An 18,063-nucleotide genomic window follows, 5' to 3' on the forward strand; every position below is an offset into this window, starting at 1 on the left:
TTAAGTCCAGCTTAGCTGGTTTTCATTTGCACAATGTCTGTCTCACGTGGTGGGGAGTCGGATGCTGGCCTTTGTGCCGCTCAAGTTTCTCCCTGCAGGGGGCACTTCTCTGATACTACAGGGCTCAACCAGACACGAGGCACATATGGAGAAAAGGACTGTGGTAGTCCCGTATCTTGGTAGTCATGAAGCCTTTTGTTTGAATAATTCTAGTTATTCATGGATTCAACTAATATCTGTTCTCTGAGATTCACACTGATGGACCATTATATACACGATCTGGTCATGGGCCTTGTTGAATCATTCCAAAATAGAATTAAGATAATTTGTGTCAACTTAATTCTTTGCTTCCTTGTGCCATTGTGTTCTCTGGCTGTGTATAGCCTCTGCAGCTGTTGCCATAGCAACACCGTAGCTCGACTAGCTGACAGGAAGGAAGTGCTTTCTCGTGTTGGGTTTCGTCTCTACACCAGGGTCAAGGTTGGAGCCGAGGCCCTCTCTTTGAGCATGTCTCTTTTCTTTTTACACGTTCTAGTGACTGCAAAGAATGGTTCCTCTTCTTTCAGCACAGCAAATAGGGATGATGAGGGTAATGACAAGGGTGGGAAGTTGATACGCCAATGACATTGGTTTCTCAATGCTGTCCACAACTACCTTCTGTGCACTTCAGTGATGTTCGGGGGACTGGCGATAACCAATGACCAACTTATCTTCATATAAGGACGCAATCATGTACAGTACTCGGGGGGGGGGGCGTTACCAGACAGTGGTCAATGATTGCACAGTGATGGCTGGCTGGACCATCCACACCAACAACCTGACCTGTGCTGGGTTTCTTGGGTAACTGTCCACTCACTTTTGGATCTACTGAGCTTTTGGTTAATGTGCATTTGAGCTGTTGTTCATGTAGCAGACACAGTGTAGTAAGTGACAGAACTTTTGCAGTGTAAATGTTCATACGGTTAGAAGGGGAAAAACTCAAAAGCAGAACTATCTCACTGGCAGTCCTTTCTCTCGCCCCCACAGACTTTTTAGCCATACAGTGTGTGTTACCTATAGAACCCATAAATAAGCACACAATTCTTGATTTCTGCCGGCCTTCCATGATTATTTCACCTTTTAGATCATGTAGCTCCACTACTCCAGGCACAAAACAGTCCCTACGCCCACCCCCTAATAATGATTGGGATTTGGTGTGGAAAATTGTAGGTTAAATGGGGATGCTGTTGGGTGCAGCACATGAGTGAATGCCACTGTATTCTGTCATGTGATGCAGTAGGATTTTGACTCACAGGTCGTTTATTCAGCCTAGATAGCCTCGGCATGGCATTGCAGCTTTTGAACCCTGCTTATAACTAGAATTCTAAACAAATATAGACTAAAATGAAAAATATGATATAAAAGTGTTGCCTTTTTTTGTTTCTCTTGAGTTTTATAGCATTATTCTATGTGTATTTTCTTTTACCAAGAACATTCTAACTTCTGGTAAGTCATGTTTTGGTTTTTGCTTCAGCCCTGTCTGGTTTCAGTGCCTTGCCTTGTTTTTAACCTTTTCTCTCTTCAGACCTGCACTAAAAGTTAGTTACACTGCAAGCCCAGGGTTTATCTTCGTGCTATGCAAAGCTCTGTGCCTTAAACTGTGCACAGGGGTCGACATTCACTGTTGTCATTTTGTCCAGGAAAAGTACAAAAAAAAAAAAAACTATTGTTGGACAAGAAGAATATAGATTTAAGTTGGACATTTTAATGGACAAGTAAAAAAATATATAAAATCATTATTCTGACCCGAATTGGATCAGAGGCCAACATTGGAATAATATTCAAATCAATTTTTTATGTACATAAATAAAAAAGCCTACATGTCAGTGTAGTAGATATGCATATTGTCCAAACCCATGAGGACATGAGGTGCCAGAAAATGGAGACAAACTTCGATTCTTTTTTAATGACATAAATATGGGCTAAATGCCAGTCATGTTTGACAAATATAATGAAGGATAGTTACCATTAAGGTCTAAAGGCTTTATTCTGTCGACGTGCTCGAGGGACGGTTCATTCAAATGATCACAAGACCTGAGAGTGAAGGACAGTGCCTGTTGCACGTCACCCACCTTGAATCTGAGCGGAGGCGGTCAGCATTTTGAAACTATTTAACCATAAACGTAGTTGTTTAAACCCTGTACGTTTTGTCTTATGAAGCATGTTTTACCCTGTTTCAGAGTAACCTATCCTAGCCAAAATACAACCATAGAAGTGTTGAATGTATTTTATTAGCACTTAAATGCTGGTTTCAGTTGCATATTTTCTCATGTTATATTGGTTTTCATTTTTTTATTAATTGTTTTATTGTCCAGCACCCAAAGGCATAATCCTAGTCATATTAGTAACCCATGCTAGTTGATGCATCTTTAGATCTCCCCGCTTTCTTAATTTCTAACAGATATTTTAATCTCAAGTGAAACCCAGGCTATCACATCCGCCCGTGAGTCCCATAGGGCGGCGCACAATTGGCCCAGCGTCGTCCGGGTTTGGCCGGGGATAGTCCGTCATTGTAAATAAAAATTTGTTCATGGAGCCGCCCCCTTTTTTTTCTTATTTTTCGCCTAAAATGACATACCCAAATCTAACTGCCTGTAACTCATGACCTGAAGCTAGGATATGTGTATTCTTGATACCATTTGACAGGAAACACTTTGAAGTTTGTAGAAATGTTAAATGAATGTAGGAGAATATATCACATTAGATCTGGTAAAAGATATTACAAAGAAAAAAACGTGCCTTTTTTTGTACCATCTTTGAAATGCAAGAGAAAGGCCATAATGTATTATGCCAGCCCAGGCGCAATTTAGATTTTGACCACTAGATGGCAGTGTATGTGCAAAGTTTAAGACTGATCCAATGAACCATTGCATTTCTGTTCAAACTTTTGTATCAAGACTGCCCAAATGTGCCTAATTGGTTTATTAATACATTTTCAAGTTCATAACTGTGCACTCTCCTCAAACAATGGAATGGTATTATTTCACTGTAATAGCTACTGTAAATTGGACAGTGCAGTAACAATAATTTAAGCCTTCTGCCAATATCAGATATGTCTGTGTCCTGGGTAATGTTCTTGTTACTTACAACCTCATGCTGATCACATTAGCCAACGTTAGCTCAACCGTCCCGCGGGGGACCCATCGATCCTGTAGAGGTTTTAATTAACTGATTTGCCTAGTTATGTAAAGGTTAAACATATATTTAAAAAATAAACGCTTGTGCATGTTGTGCGGTTTTGAGAACAGTGTTTTGCCACTAAATGCATTTTGGCACATTAATGCGTGCATTGTTGACCTTTATAATATGACGAAATAAAACTTTATAATTTTAAGCTAAACGGTCTGATCTGTTGCATCAGTCTCATTGATATTTTTTGATAGGGAATTATTTTATGAAGATTTGGTTGTAAATGTAATGTTGCAATATTTAATAGGCAACCAATGGTGGCCAACCATCCTCCAGGAGAGCCTTAAAGGGTGTAGTATTTTGAGACGGGCTTGAATATGCAAAGAAGCCAATAGGCAGAGTGTAGCCTACATGGTCTGATTCTGTATGGTAAAAAAGATGGTAATGAGTTGTGTTTTGTAAGGTGGTTCCTTGCATCATTCAATGGTGAAAAATGGTGATAAGTGGCTAAACAAGTTCATATCAAGCCCTGGAGCAGCATAGTTTCTCTCGCTTTACAGAGGCATTCAATTCGATAGACTGGTTGTTTCTAATGCTGACATGGATCTTTGTCTTGCTGTGGTCAAGATTAACTGTGAGCTGGTCAAGACTAACAGACTACACTAGAGATTAAAGGCTTTATAAATACATTTGATTTGATTGATTGAGCTGAAGTGATCTACATCTGCTAATCGGTTTACTGTAAAACAAAACAAAAAGAGATATTTTGACATCTGATTTTCCCAACCTTTTTAACCTTTTTGGTGGATGCAGGATCTGTTATTCCCAAACTATCCACATACAGCATAGACTATTGCCCAGTACCCCTTGTTTTTGTCAGGTCTAAAGGAACAGGCTAGGCTCTATTTTAACCCCTACCTCCCTGGAGCCTTTTCCCACACTCGCAGGTGTCTGACCACTTTCTCCCTCCTTCCCTATAGGCCAGAGGACACTGCAGCACAGTGGAGACGTTCTAGACACCAAGGTGGTGGGGAACCCATCCCATGAGTTGGTCTGCTCAGAGGTGAGACTTAATTAGGCTACATCTCTCACTGTTGAATGTCAGACCTCTGTGTTGAAGTCTTATTTCGGTTTCAAGGTATATTTTGTGTAGTCCAAATTCATTTTAAAATACTGGAAAATAAACCATGTTCAGAATGACAATATGATATTTACTAAGGTATGCTCTGCTTTGCATAACAATAGCTTTGTCCTGAGATGGAAAGGATCCAATTGCTCACATGACACCTGCAGTACACACTGCCATCACATTACACGGTTCTTTGCCCTTCCATCTGGCGCTCATTTCATACTCGAAATCCTATCCTGTCGTTGCTGTAATGAAATATTACCTGCCTCACTTGAACCGACAATCTACTTCATTCAGCCTGTGCTTGTCAGCTAATGCTTGTGATGCTTAATTCACCAATATTTCAGAATGCATTCAATATTAGGGGAAATAATCTCTTGCGTTCTCATTCTGTATGAGCATATCTGCGGGTAAATTTGGGAATTATTTAAATGTCATGGCTGAACAACGTTTGCAGTATGTTTAGTACTGTAAAGAGTATGTGAACAGTAATTCCTGAAATACTTTCTCTGGGAAAGGATGGGGGTGAGGAAGTTTTGTAACAATAGAATATTGCCATGGAGTTTGAGGGGCTGCCTTTTTTTATCATGAAAATGTTAAAACACGTGATTTTTTTTTTTATTGATCACTTAATAACATTGTATGTAGGCTATACATTGAAATCAGCATGTGGGGTTGATTGTGGCCTAAGGCACCAAAACAAATTGTGTGCAGCCTTTTTTTAAATATCCCATCTGGCTAGTATGCATGTAATTTGGATCAAGATGATCGGTTTGTCTTGCCATGTTCCCTTTTTATCATATTATAGACTGTAAACATTTTTAAAAAACTTGAATGAGGGGCCTTGTTTATCTGTATTTTCAGTGACACTAAGCACAATCTAAACTATTGCCCTATTTGGAATTGTATAGGCTACTAAATGGAGCTTAATTTCATGACTACTTTTCCTTCCATTACCCTAGGTGCGCCGGCTTATATCTGACGTGTCTCGCCACAAGTTGTTGGTTCTTGCTGGACAATGTGTCGAAGAGGCAGGAGACCTGGTCTTACAAACAGGATGTTTCTCTCTCAGTGACTTCATTCAGATATTTGCTGATGAAGAGGTGAGTTATTTTACTGTAATATACACAGAGTATACCAGACATTTGTCATAGGAATAGCAAATGTTCTTAATGTTTTGTACAATCAGTGTATATTCTAAGTTACAGATTTAATCTAAATTCAAAGCATTATTAATATGCAGGTCAAGGGATTTTACATCAAACCATTCTATCTTTTTGAATAGATTGGAGAGTTATTGAGCTCGGCAGACCCTACACAAAAAGCTAGCCTCACACTGAGTTGTCCTAACACTGGAGTGTGGAAGAACTCAGTGTTGGAGAAACACAACCTACAAGACTTCATTGACATCAAAACAAACCTGCCATCAGTGCTACCTGAAATGGAAGGTCTGCAAGAGTTCACAGAATACCTCTCCGAGTCCCTGGAGCCACAGTCTTCTTTTGAGCTGCTGGAGCCCCCCAGCACTGTGGGCTTCCTCAAACTCTCTCGCCCCTGCTGTTACGTATTTCCAGGTGGGAGAGGAGACTCTGCCTTCTTTGCTGTTAACGGTTTCAACATCCTGGTCAACGGTGGGTCCGATCCACGCTCCTGTTTCTGGAAACTGGTTAGACATCTGGACAGAGTTGACTGCCTGCTCCTCACCCACATCGGTACTGACAATCTTCCAGGGGTGAACAGTCTTCTCCAAAGGAAAGTGGTAGAACTGGAGGATGAACAATCTGCCGACTCTCAGATCAATGAGGACTGGATGAAAAATCTAATTTCTCCTGATATTGGCATAGTTTTTCTTAATGCTCCAGAGAGATTGAAGTCATTAGAGGGTGATCCCAAAGAACTGCGGAGCTGCGATCAGGTGGCACTCACGTTGCAGCACCTTGACAGGCTAACAATCAATCCAGAGCCTCTTAGTCGCTCAAATGGACCCACCATTGAGCCTGTTATACTTTTCCAGAAGATGGGAGTCGGTCGTCTAGAGCTGTATGTTCTTAACCCAGTCAAAGGCAGTAAAGAGCTTGAGGCTTTGATGAAGAACTGGCCCGGCAATGGATCTAACATGAAAGGCTCAGAGATACCCCTGCCTTGCCTTGTCTCCATCTGTGCTCTATTGGTGTGGCATCCTGCCAGTACTCATGAGAAGATCATTCGAGTTCTCTTCCCTGGGTGTACTCCACAGGCCAAGATTCTTGAAGGACTTGACAAAGTAAAGCATCTAGAATTCCTGAAACACCCCGCCGTGAGCCTTAGGGACCTTGAAGCATCCAAATCAGATAAACAACCAAAACGTGCAGAGAGTCGGGAGAGCCTTAAGTCCCTTCCCAAGGACTCCAGACCTAGCAGTGCCTTGCTGAAGGACAAACTTGGACGTGGGGACCTTAGGAAACAAGACGTGAAGACCAAGCCCAAAGGCCCAAGTGACATTGCTCCTAAAGAAAAGGAAGGGGATGAGAAGTTGAAATTGAAGGATGTGGATGTGAAACAAAGACTTCCAAAGCCTGAAAAGCTTATGACAAAGAAGGAACCTTTAAAGGATGAGAAAAAAGAAGTCAAAAAGAGGGATGAGAAAGCCTCTGCAGGTGTTGCCAAAAAGGATGAGAATGTGGAGAAAAAGAGAGAACTAATTAAGAAAGACCCTATTGGTCTAAAACCAAAGAAAGACGTCAAACCTGATCCAAAGAAAGAGATCAAGAAGGAAATCAAGCCAGATGAGAAGAAACCAACAAAACCTGTCAGCAAGGATGTCAAAAACATGACAGCTGGACCTTCATTAGGAAACGCAGAAGTAAAAAAAACCATAGGCAAGAATGGAACTTTGAAGAAGGATGCAATCCCAAAGAAAGACTCATTGAACAAGGGGGGAAAGTCAAAGACGAGTAAAAAGACAGAGAATCAAAAAGCTTCAGCCTCTGAAGGGGATGCGGATCGTTCTAAGATGTCAACGCCTGAAGACATGACAGCGGAATTCGAGAAGCTCAGAGCAGAAAATGGAGAGTCAGAGAAAAAGACTGCTGTTGTAGCGAGCACTAGAGCCAACAATGAAGGAATGGGGCAACCTGAAACAGAGAATGGATCAAGAGAAAATGCAAAGAAGGGCGACATCTTGGAAAGTCCAGAAAAGTTCCGCTGCATGGAGACACTCCCAAATCCAGAGAAGGCCCTGGGAACCACTTCACCTCTTGCCAAAACTCCTAAAAGTGACCGCAGTGTGAACTTTGATATTACACCAACTGAATACAGACTTCTTGATGGGGCCCTGCGAAATGGACAAGATGCATGTGCCAGCTCAGATGAGAAGACTTTAGAGTTGGTCTCCCCTGCTGACTCAGCCCCTAATAGCGCTGGGCATACCCCTTTCCACCAATCACCTGAAGAGGATGCTCAGGGCTCTGGTGAGGACAGTAGTCTCGGGGGAAGGGTGCCTAGCCTTGGCTTTGAAGACTGCCATGTCATGGGTTCTTGCAGGAACTCTGAGGTAGGCTCCTTGAAGGGGAACCTAGAGAACTCTACATCGTCCCAGGAGAAGCAATCAAGCCTTTTGACACTGAGTCCCTTCATGCTGCCGGACTCTGTCTCCCCCAATATTACCTCTATGCCTGCTGAAATCGGTTCCCCACACTCGACAGAAGTTGATGAGTCTCTTTCCGTGTCTTTTGAACAGGTGCTCCCATCTATTGATGAGTCACCCAAGGGAGACCATATGGACAGGTCCTACTCTAATGGGCATTTTGCTGATCCTGACCCCAAAATGGGGATGTCCTTACCTTTGAGGACATGTCATAACATGCGTCCGCCAGGGGACGGCTCAGAGGAACGCCTTACTGGATTTCAGGGTCTTCTCCCTGACGTTCCCCATGACGTCGACCTCTGCCTGGTCTCACCTTGTGAATTCAAGCATCCGAAATCCCCAGAGAACCAACAACAGCATCTGTCTCCGGGGCTAGCGACAGGTAGCCCGCGAGAACTATCAGAAAACAGCGACCACTCCCAGGACCTAGCTAAGCCACAAAGCGTCATTCATAGTGATCGACATTCGCCACAAGGTCAGGAGACTCCACCCACATCTGCTAGTGAGTCCCTCAACACAGCCACAGATTCAGACATACCCCCAGGGACTGAAGACTGCCCCTCCATCACTGCAGACATGGACTCTGATGAGGATTCTGGGAGTTTCCCACCCCACCATCCACACGACCATCCCAGCTCTCACTCCTCCAACAGGGGAGCTCAACATTCCTCTCAGGACCCTCCCCCAGCCCCAATGAAGGACCTGCCACCCTTGCCGCCCCAGCCCGGTGCCTGCATGGCTGACCCCGAGGCTGATGCTCCAAGCAAGACCTCAAAGAGCAGTGCCACAAAAACCAAGAAACCAGCTGGGGTCACACACAGGTTAACGTCAGCCACCAGTACAACTCTGAACAGCAAGACCAAGACTGGCAGCACAACTGGTACGTTGAAAATCACCTCAAGTCTTGACACAAGGCCTTCATCCCGCAATATCACTAATGGCTCCAGACCTGGGACTGCACGGTCAACTTCTTCAGGTAGGCACAGTCAGTGTTTTACACTTAGAACGATGACATTTGATAATCTTTTATTACTTGATTTCTAAAATCAATTTACAAAGCATTAGGAACACCTTCCAGATATGTGACTCTTTTCAGGAAGCTCGGCGTATATCGAGCTTCACTACTTCACAGGAGAGTCATTTGAATGTAAACTTTTTAACCTGTCTGGGAACGTAGCGCAACCCCTCACCAACAGCCAGTGAAATTGCAGGGCACCAAATACAAATCAACAGAAATCTCATAAATCAAATTTCAAGATACAATTCTTGTTAATCCAGCCACCGTGTCTGATTTCAAAAATGCTTTACAGCAAAAGCTCCACAAACAATTGTTAGGTCACCACCAAGTCACAGAAAAACCTAGCCATTTTTCCAGCCAAAGAGAGGAGTCACAAAAAGCACAAATAGAGATTAAATTAATCACTAACCTTTGATTATCTTCATCAGATGACACTCATAGGACTTCATGTTACACAATACATGTATGTTTTGTTCGATAAAGTGCATATTTATATCCAAAAATCTAATTTTACATTGGCGTGTTATGTTCAGTAGTTCCAAAACATGCGGTGATTTTGCAGAGAGCCACATCAACTTACAGAAATACTCATAAATGTGGATGAAAATACAAGTTTTATGCATGTAACTTAAGATAAACTTCTCCTTAATGCAACCGCTGTGTCAGATTTAAAAAAAAAACTTTACTGAAAAAGCATACCATGCTATAATCTGAGTACGGAGCTTAGAGCCCAAACCAGCCAAAATAAATATCGCCATGTTGCACAGTCAACATTAGTCAGAAAAATGCATTATAAATATTCACTTTGATGATCTTCATCGGAATGCACTCCCAGGAATCCCAGTTCCACAATAAATGTTTGATTTGTTCGATAAAGTGAATAATTTATGTCCATATACCTCCTTGTGTTAGGGCGTTTGGTTAACAAATCAACTTCCAGCGGAAATGTCGGATGAAAATTCCAAAAAGTTATGTTACTGGTCGTAGAAACATATCAAACGATGTATAGAATCAATCTTTAGGATGTTTTTATCATAAATGTTCAATAATGTTCCAACCGGAGAATTCCATTGTCTGTAGAAAAGCAATCAAACAAGGTTCTAAAGACGGTTGACATCTAGTGGAAGCCTTAGGAAGTGCAACATAACCAATATCCCACTATCTTCAATAGGGGCTGAGTTGAAACCTACAAACCTCAGATTTCCCACTTCCTGTTTGGATTTTCTCTCAGGTTTTTGCCTGCCATATGAGTTCTGTTATACTCACAGACATCATTCAAACAGTTTTAGAAACTTCAGTTTTCTATCCAATACTACTAATAATATGCATAAATTAGCATCTGGGACTGAGTAGGAGGCCGTTTACTCTGGGCACGCTTTTCATCCAAAAGTGAAAATGCTGCCCCCTATGCTAATGAAGTTAATCAAAATGCGTTTTTTGGCAGAAATGCCTTCTAGAACATGTGAACGTTCTTCTGCCTTAAATATGAATAAAACTGGTAAATTACGAACCTAGTTGGTTTAGCCACGGGAAAAAATGAGCAACCTTCCTGCTAGCAATGATTGGCTGGGATAATGAGTGGGCTGGCCATGCCGAGAGATGAGTTCAGATTGGTCTGCCATGTAGTACACTTGTGTCTATAACATGAGCTGGTCAGTATGTGTAGGTAGTCCTTTTTAGCATGTCTTTTTTGTAAGATATCACATAGTGGAACTGCATAAGTGTTGCTCTCCACTTTCTGGAGGACGAGTTTTGAAATGAGTGGAATTTGAGTATAACAGCTAAGGAGATGGAGAAAATTCTGCCGTTTGATTGCAAATATGCAGACATAGTCGAAAAGAGAACACAGAAGGCCGTTGTATAAAGCACCTGTCTCTGGATTACATCTTCAAACTAATGGCAACCATTGGCTGGCTCGCTAGCTAACATTAGGTGTATGATCTGTGTAGTAATATTATTCGTATCGCAGAGCCATTTGAATTGCTAGTTATATTCTAATGTTAGCTAGATATCATTGAACCTGGCAGGTAGCCCAGTGGTTAGAGCATTGGGCCAGTAACTGAATGGTTGCCGGATCGAATCCCCAAACTGACTAGGTAAAAATCTTGTTGTTCTGCCCCTGAGCAAGGCAGTTAACCCACTGTTCCCCGGTAGGCCGTCATTGTAAATAAGAGTTTGTTCTTAACTGACTTGCCTAGTTTATTAAAGGTTATATAAAAAACACTCTGGCACTCCAGATCAAATTTACCAACACACACGTAGTATAAACCAGGCATTGTTTTGAAGTCTTTGGTTGTTTAGTACATGGCCTCACATGTGAATCCTTAAGGAGATGGGTGGTGCTAAAGCTTTAGAGGCTGTGAATGATGCTGAATGGGTGTAGATCAAATCAAATCAAATTTATTTATATAGCCCTTCGTACATCAGCTGATATCTCAAAGTGCTGTACAGAAACCCAGCCTAAAACCCCAAACAGCAAACAATGCAGGTGTAAAAGGATAAAGAAGAGCACTCCAGTAGGTGTACAAAAGCATTCAAGGGCCATTTTCTCAAAAGTGAGGTAACAAGTTTATCAACTTTAAATGCAGAATTACTTTTCCATTGTTCCTCAACTGCAGTGTATGATATACCATTTTCTAGCTCTGATTTGTACTTTTATCCATTACAAATGTTGTAACATAAGACAATCAAGCCAGTCGGTCACACATCGAGTTGCACCCCTCACCCTCCTTCTGCCCTCCAAACAGCCTCAATTCGTTAGGGCATGGACTCTACAAGGTGTCGAAAGCGTTCCACAGGGATGCTGGCTCATGATGTCTCCGATGCTTCTCACAGTTGTCAAGTTGGTTGGATGTCCTTTGGGCGGTAGACCATTGTTGATACACAGGAAACTGTTGAGTGTGAAAAACCCAACAGCGTTGCAGTTCTTGACACAAACCGGTGCTCCTGGCACCGAGTACTATACCCCATTCAAAGGCGCTTACATCTTTTGTTTTGCCTATTCACCCTCTTAATGGCACACTTCCACAATCCATGTCTCAAGGCTTAAACATCCTTCTTTAACCAGTCTCCTCCCCTTCATCAAATCAAATTTTATTGGTCACATACACATGGTTAGCAGATGTTAATGCAAGTGTAGGAAATCCTTGTGCTTCTCGTTCCGACAGGGCAGTAATATCTAACAAGTAATCGAACAATTCCCCAACAACTACCTAATGCACACAAATCTCAAGGGATGGAATAAGAATGTATAAATATATGGATAAGCAATGGCCGAGCAGCATAGGCAAGATGCAATAAATGGTATAAATACAGTATATACATATGAGATAAGTAATGTAAGATATGTAAACATTATTAAAGTGGCATTGTTTAAAGTGACTAGTGAGTATCTATGTAGGCAGTAGCCTCTAATGTGCCAGTGATGGCCTTAAGATATAAGCTGTTTTCAGTCTCTCTGTCCCAGCTGTGATGCACCTGTACTGACCTCGCCTTCTGGATGGTAGCGGGGTGAACAGTCAGTGGCGTGAGTGATTGTTGTCCTTGATGATCTTGTTGGCCTTCCTGTGACATTGGGTGCTGTAGGTGTCCTGGAGGGCAGATGGTTTGCCCCCGGTGATGCATTGTGCAGACCGCACCACCCTCTGGAGAGCCTTAAGGTTGAGGGCGGTGTAGTTGCTGTACTAGGCTGTGATACAGCCTGACAGGATGCTCTCAATTATGCATCTGTAAAATTGTCAGGGTTTTAGGTGACAAGCCAAATTTCTTCAGCCTCCTGAGGTTGAAGAGGCGATGTTGTGCCTTCACCAAACTGTCTGTGGTTGGACCATTTCAGTTTGTCTGTGACGTGTACGCCGAGGAACTTTCCACCTTCTCCACTATTGTCCCTTCAATGTGGATGGGGGGTGCTCCCTCTGCTGTTTCCTGAAGTCCACGATCATCTCCTTTGTTTTGTTGAGGTTGTTTTCCTGACACCACACTCCGAATGCCCTCACCACCTCCCTGTAGGCTTTCTCGTCGTTGTTGGTAAACAAGCCCAATACTGTTGTGTCGTCTGGGAACTTGATGATTGATTTGGAGGCGTGCATGGCCACGCAGTCATAGGTGAATAGGGAGTACAGAAGAGGGCTGAGCACGCCCCCCTGTGGGGCCCCAGTGTTGAGGGTCAGCGAAGTGGAGATGTTGTTTCCTACCTTACCCACCTGGGGTGGTGGCCCGTCAAAGTCCAGGACCCGATTGCACAGTGCGGGGTTGAGACCCAGGGCCTCCAGCTTAATGAGGAGCTTGGATGGTACTATGGCGTTGAACGCCTAGCTGTAGTCAATGAACAGCATTCTTGTCTACACTGATTGAAGCGGATTTAACAAATGACCTCAATAAGGGATCATAGCTTTCACGGAAAGAGCATGGTGTTCCTAATTTTTTGTACAATATGTGTACAGTGTGTTTTATGCCTAACACTGTTTTGTGTCCTACAGGTTCTGTGGGCAGCAAGGCCAGTGCAGCTGGAGGGGCCCCAGTTTATTTGGACCTGGCTTATCTCCCATCTGGTTGTGCCTCTACCACCATTGACGTGGAGTTCTTCCGACGCCTGCGCTCCTCCTGCTACATCGTCAGTGGCAATGAACACCTGAAGGAGTCTGTCATGAGACCTATTCTTGATGCCCTACTGGACGGGAAGACAGCATGGCCCGATGTGCAGGTCACCCTCTCTCCCCTTCTCCTCTTATTTCTCATTTTCCGTATTTGTAGTACTTTGTCAAAAGTCTTGTCTACTTCTATGTGCTCATGCTCTCATTTTTATTTACCCATCTACCTTTCTACTCAGGTGACCCTGATCCCCACTTTTGACTCACTGACGATGCATGAGTGGTACCAGGAGACCCACGAGAGGCAGGGGGAGCTGGGCATTACCGTGCTGGGCAGCAACAGCACTGTGGCCATGCAAGAGGAGACCTTCCCTGCGTGTAAAGTGGAGTTCTGAGAGAGAACAAGACTAATCTTCAGATCCCTGCACTCTTATCCACCAAAGTATCTCCCTCACTTTATCTTCTCTTAAATTGTGATGGACTCGTTTCCCCCCTCTAAACTGATGATTTCCCACCCTAGCATGCATCACGTATAGCCTGGTGGATTAGCAGGCTTTTCTCCTCCTTTCAATCTTATTAATATAGAGCGGACTCCAGCATCTTTGCCTGGGTACATCTATACCATGGATATGAAGGCAGAACATGAAGATATCCAAGAGTCTTTGGTCTACCAACATGAAGAAATGTTGTTCATTATGAATGCTAGTTAAGGTGGACTTAGAAGACTGGCAATACCAATCGAAGTTCCTCACACTTCTTATCAGCAGCCAGGTAGTTGTGATCCAAATCCGCAACAGCCCAGAGAACTAGTCGACAGCTGTAGGAAACACTCTGCCTCCTTGGGGCTGAACTCCTGACTTCTTCCTTCAACGATGAATCATTTCATCCGTATAGCGTTTCATAGGTATATTTAGCCCTACACCCATTTGCACAGTTATCAATTTCCACAGACAAGGGGACCGCAGTGAGAGAATCAGTGTTACAATAGAATAGGATGTCCATCAAAAACTAAAAAAGGCAGAGGGTGTGTGAGAGGTGAAGATGGGACCTTTGTTGTCTCCTGGTGCACATGTAGTCGTGCAGAGACCTCAGCACTTACTGAAGGACGACGACATGTTTCGACATCCCATTTTGAGTTTCATAGACGGTCTATGAACATTAAGTAGATCGCCAATGTCTTGGAAGGTAATGGTATGCATGTGAACAGAAGGATTACTCTGACATTGATAAAACAATGGAAGTCCACGTTTCAAGAAATCATGAAATGTGCAGTATTTTTGTGTAACATTCAGATCAGTCACTTTAACCCTCCATCTAGAGCGCATACTGTGGTATACTCTTTTGACAGTGTGTTTTTGAAAGAAATGGCTTGGTAAATACTAGGTAATAATTTGTACTCAAAATAAATACTCGTAAGTAGTTTTAGATGGAAGTCAATAGACAATTGAGTCATTTATGTACCAACTCGCATGACTGAATTACAGTTCTAGTACCGAGTAGTTATTTCGTGAAAAAATGCACTTTGAATGAAGTGTTAACAGTACAGTATATTTCCACACTAATAAACCGACTGTATCCAAACCTCTATTTGAGTCCCTCTTCAAGACCAGAGTTGTTTTTATCATAGAGAAGCTGCATGATGTCACCATCCTTTAATTATAAACTGGGAGGGTTGAGTCCTGACTGCTGTTTTTCTGAAAGCCGAGGTATATCAGACCGAATACCATAGGTATTTCCCCAAAAGTATTTTTGCTGTTCTAATTACGTTGGTAACCAGTTTATAATAGCATTAAGGCACCTCTGAGTTTTTTGGTATATGGCCAATATACTACAGCTACTGGCTGTATCCAGGCACTCCGTGTTTCGTCGTGCGTAAGAACAGCCCTTAGCCGTGGTATATTGGCCATATACCAAACCTCCTCGAGCCTTGTTTCTTAAATATGCCATGTCAATGGGACCACTGAAAGTCACATGCGCCAGAGGTTAAGCTTCACTGAAGAGGGATTCACAAAATGAGAAGTCATTAGCAATACTTTGCAAGACAGTCCATTCCATTTATCACAGAGTGGTTATTATTGTGCCTAAGTGAACTAAAGGAAATGCTAAACATATGATTTTTAACAAGAATGGAAAATCACCGTTATATCAGCAATTGCTTGTGTATCTGGTTAATTGCAGTAAAATGTAAATGATGTTATCTGTGAATGTCAATACTTTTAGCTCTCTATCAAAGCAGATTGAGTCCAAATGCATGTCAGCACTGCTTGCACATCCATGCCCACCACTTTGCTTGCAGACCAAGCACTTATGTTATATTGCTCTTTGTTACAAAGGATATTTTCATTTTATTCAAGGGGAAGGGATATGAAAGGATTTTAAACTTTGTTTTTCACTTGGGTTAAATGTTATTCTTGGAGAAATGTACTTGTTTTTTTTGTTTTGTTTTACTGACACTTGAAGTTATATTTTTGGGCCATGCCGAGTTGTACAAGCATGCAGATCTCACAAGTTAAAATCTCATTTGAATTTAGTTAAATGCCATGGCTCTTTGAGAGCACCTTGTACATTTGAAAATATGTGAAAAGTGTGTGTTCAGATCATGTTGGCAGATCATATCATTCTAATTATTTCATACAGAAAAATGTAGTGTCATCTGTTTTTCTTTTATCAATCCATTAGCAATTCTATTTTTGTTTTTCCTAAATTGAGTTTTCTGTATATATCAATAATGTGGTGTGGCTACTTTATCACTTACGATCATTTGATTAGCAACAGGCTCCTCGCATGATATCATTAGCCAATGGCCGGACAAAGTAAGTGGAACCGAGCTCACATTGTCACAGGGAAGAGTGTTTAGCGGCAGCATGTGTTTTGGTATTAGCTAGAAGTCTGAGCAAAAAGGATTGAAAGTGGATTGCATGACACTGATCACTTATTTAGATATCTATTTCACACTACTGGAGTTACGTAATATATCTCATACTAATCTTAACGTTTGACAATCCATCATGTCTGTATTTGTGTGCACCATATATCACGACATTCTATATATCAGATTCTGGACTCAATGCATTGGTTTGGATATTGTGTGTCTCGTAACACCCGCTGTTGTTCATAACATGACTTGGCTTTGTTCTCAAAGATGTGTCCCAGAATGTCTACTGATTCTCTTGATTCTCCCTCCTTGTCACAATATTCTGAAAGCTAATGTTCAGTGGTATATTTGGCTCATTGGAATCAATAGAAGAACAAAATAATAATTCTAAAGAATGGTCCTGTGTTTCTCTGTTTCCGTCCCTGCCCCATTTATAATAAAGCTAGGTGAATGAGAAACCTCTTGTCGAAATCTGAGGCACTCCTGCGCTTCAGTCACGATTTTAAGTGACCGTAGCACTTTGCACGGACATAGGTGTTCATATCTGTAAATCACGCCGCAACATAACTAAGCCCATTGAGATTAATATGTTCTATTGGTCTTTGGCAACCAAATTGAACAGCACATTTTGGGAGATAGTATAGAATTTCTTTAAAGCCTTTACATTTCAGTTTTTGATGCTATATTTTTTTATACTTAGACACCTCTTTTCCCTTGCACCTATACATGTATGTTTGTCTATTTACATAACCTGTTGGTGGTTCACACATCCCTTGCAAGTGTCTGGAATTCACCCAGGAAATGCTATGAATGTCTGTAAAAATGTCATTAGACTGTTTCAGCGGTGTCACGTGAGTGTGGTGGTTAGATTAATAATGACAGGGTGGATTGATTCAGTATTGAAACACTAATTTTAGTTGTTGTTTTTTTTTTGCAGTATATATACCCCTTTTATAAATGTGTGCTTAATTGGTGTTGTTTCCCTGACTTTTCAAGCAGGTAGCCTAGTGGTTAGAGCGTTGGACTTGTAACCAAAAGGTTGCAAGATCAAATCCCTGACCTGACAAGGTAAAAATCTGTTGTTCTGCCCCTGAACAAGGCAGTTAACCCACTGTGTATAGGCTGTCATTGAAAATAAGAATTTTGTTCTTAACTGACTTGCCTAGTTAAATAAAGGTAAAATTAAAATAAAAAAAAAACCGTGACCTTCTGATCCCTATCACAGTCCACTACGTCAGTAGGGGTAGGGCACCACTCCTTTTTTCAGTAGATTAGTTATGTCGGATAACAACCTGTATTGGGATTCGAACTGGCGTTCTTGTCTGTCATAACCTGTGTTTTAACGCGCTCCATCCACCATCAACCATCCTTTTTTCTTTTTTTTCTCTCACCTGTAAACTCCACCCACTGACCTGTCACTCTGCCCACTGAGCTTTCATCCAACCAATCACATTCGTATCTGCCAGTGCCCTGGAGGCGGAGCTGCCATCAGAACACAGTTTCTACAGTTGTGGCTAGATGGAGTACAGCTCCATCTAGTTGTCATGTTGGGACAACAAATGTTAATAACTAGTGTTTTAGCTAAGTCTTACCCTTTTCCTAACCTTAACCTAATTCTCCTAACCTGCTACGTTAGTTCTAACATGCTACGTAAAGTCA

At 42.1% G+C, this 18,063-nt stretch overlaps 1 protein-coding gene across 1 annotated transcript in view; it reads left to right on the forward strand.

Annotated features, from left to right (window-relative positions):
- Positions 1-17,373, forward strand: part of LOC118387937 (microtubule-associated protein 1S-like) — a 39,473-nt gene extending 22,100 nt beyond the window's left edge. Inside the window, exons 3-7 of the mRNA XM_035776791.2 lie at positions 4,149-4,231; positions 5,260-5,400; positions 5,583-8,898; positions 13,419-13,642; positions 13,769-17,373. Of these exons, the coding sequence (XP_035632684.2) occupies positions 4,149-4,231; positions 5,260-5,400; positions 5,583-8,898; positions 13,419-13,642; positions 13,769-13,924 (3,920 nt within the window). The 3' untranslated portion in view covers positions 13,925-17,373. The remainder of the gene's footprint in view (positions 1-4,148; positions 4,232-5,259; positions 5,401-5,582; positions 8,899-13,418; positions 13,643-13,768) is intronic.
- The last annotated feature ends 690 nt before the right edge of the window (positions 17,374-18,063 follow it).

The sequence above is a fragment of the Oncorhynchus keta genome, chromosome 1 (genome assembly GCF_023373465.1).
Source record: "Oncorhynchus keta strain PuntledgeMale-10-30-2019 chromosome 1, Oket_V2, whole genome shotgun sequence".
NCBI lineage: Eukaryota > Metazoa > Chordata > Actinopteri > Salmoniformes > Salmonidae > Oncorhynchus > Oncorhynchus keta.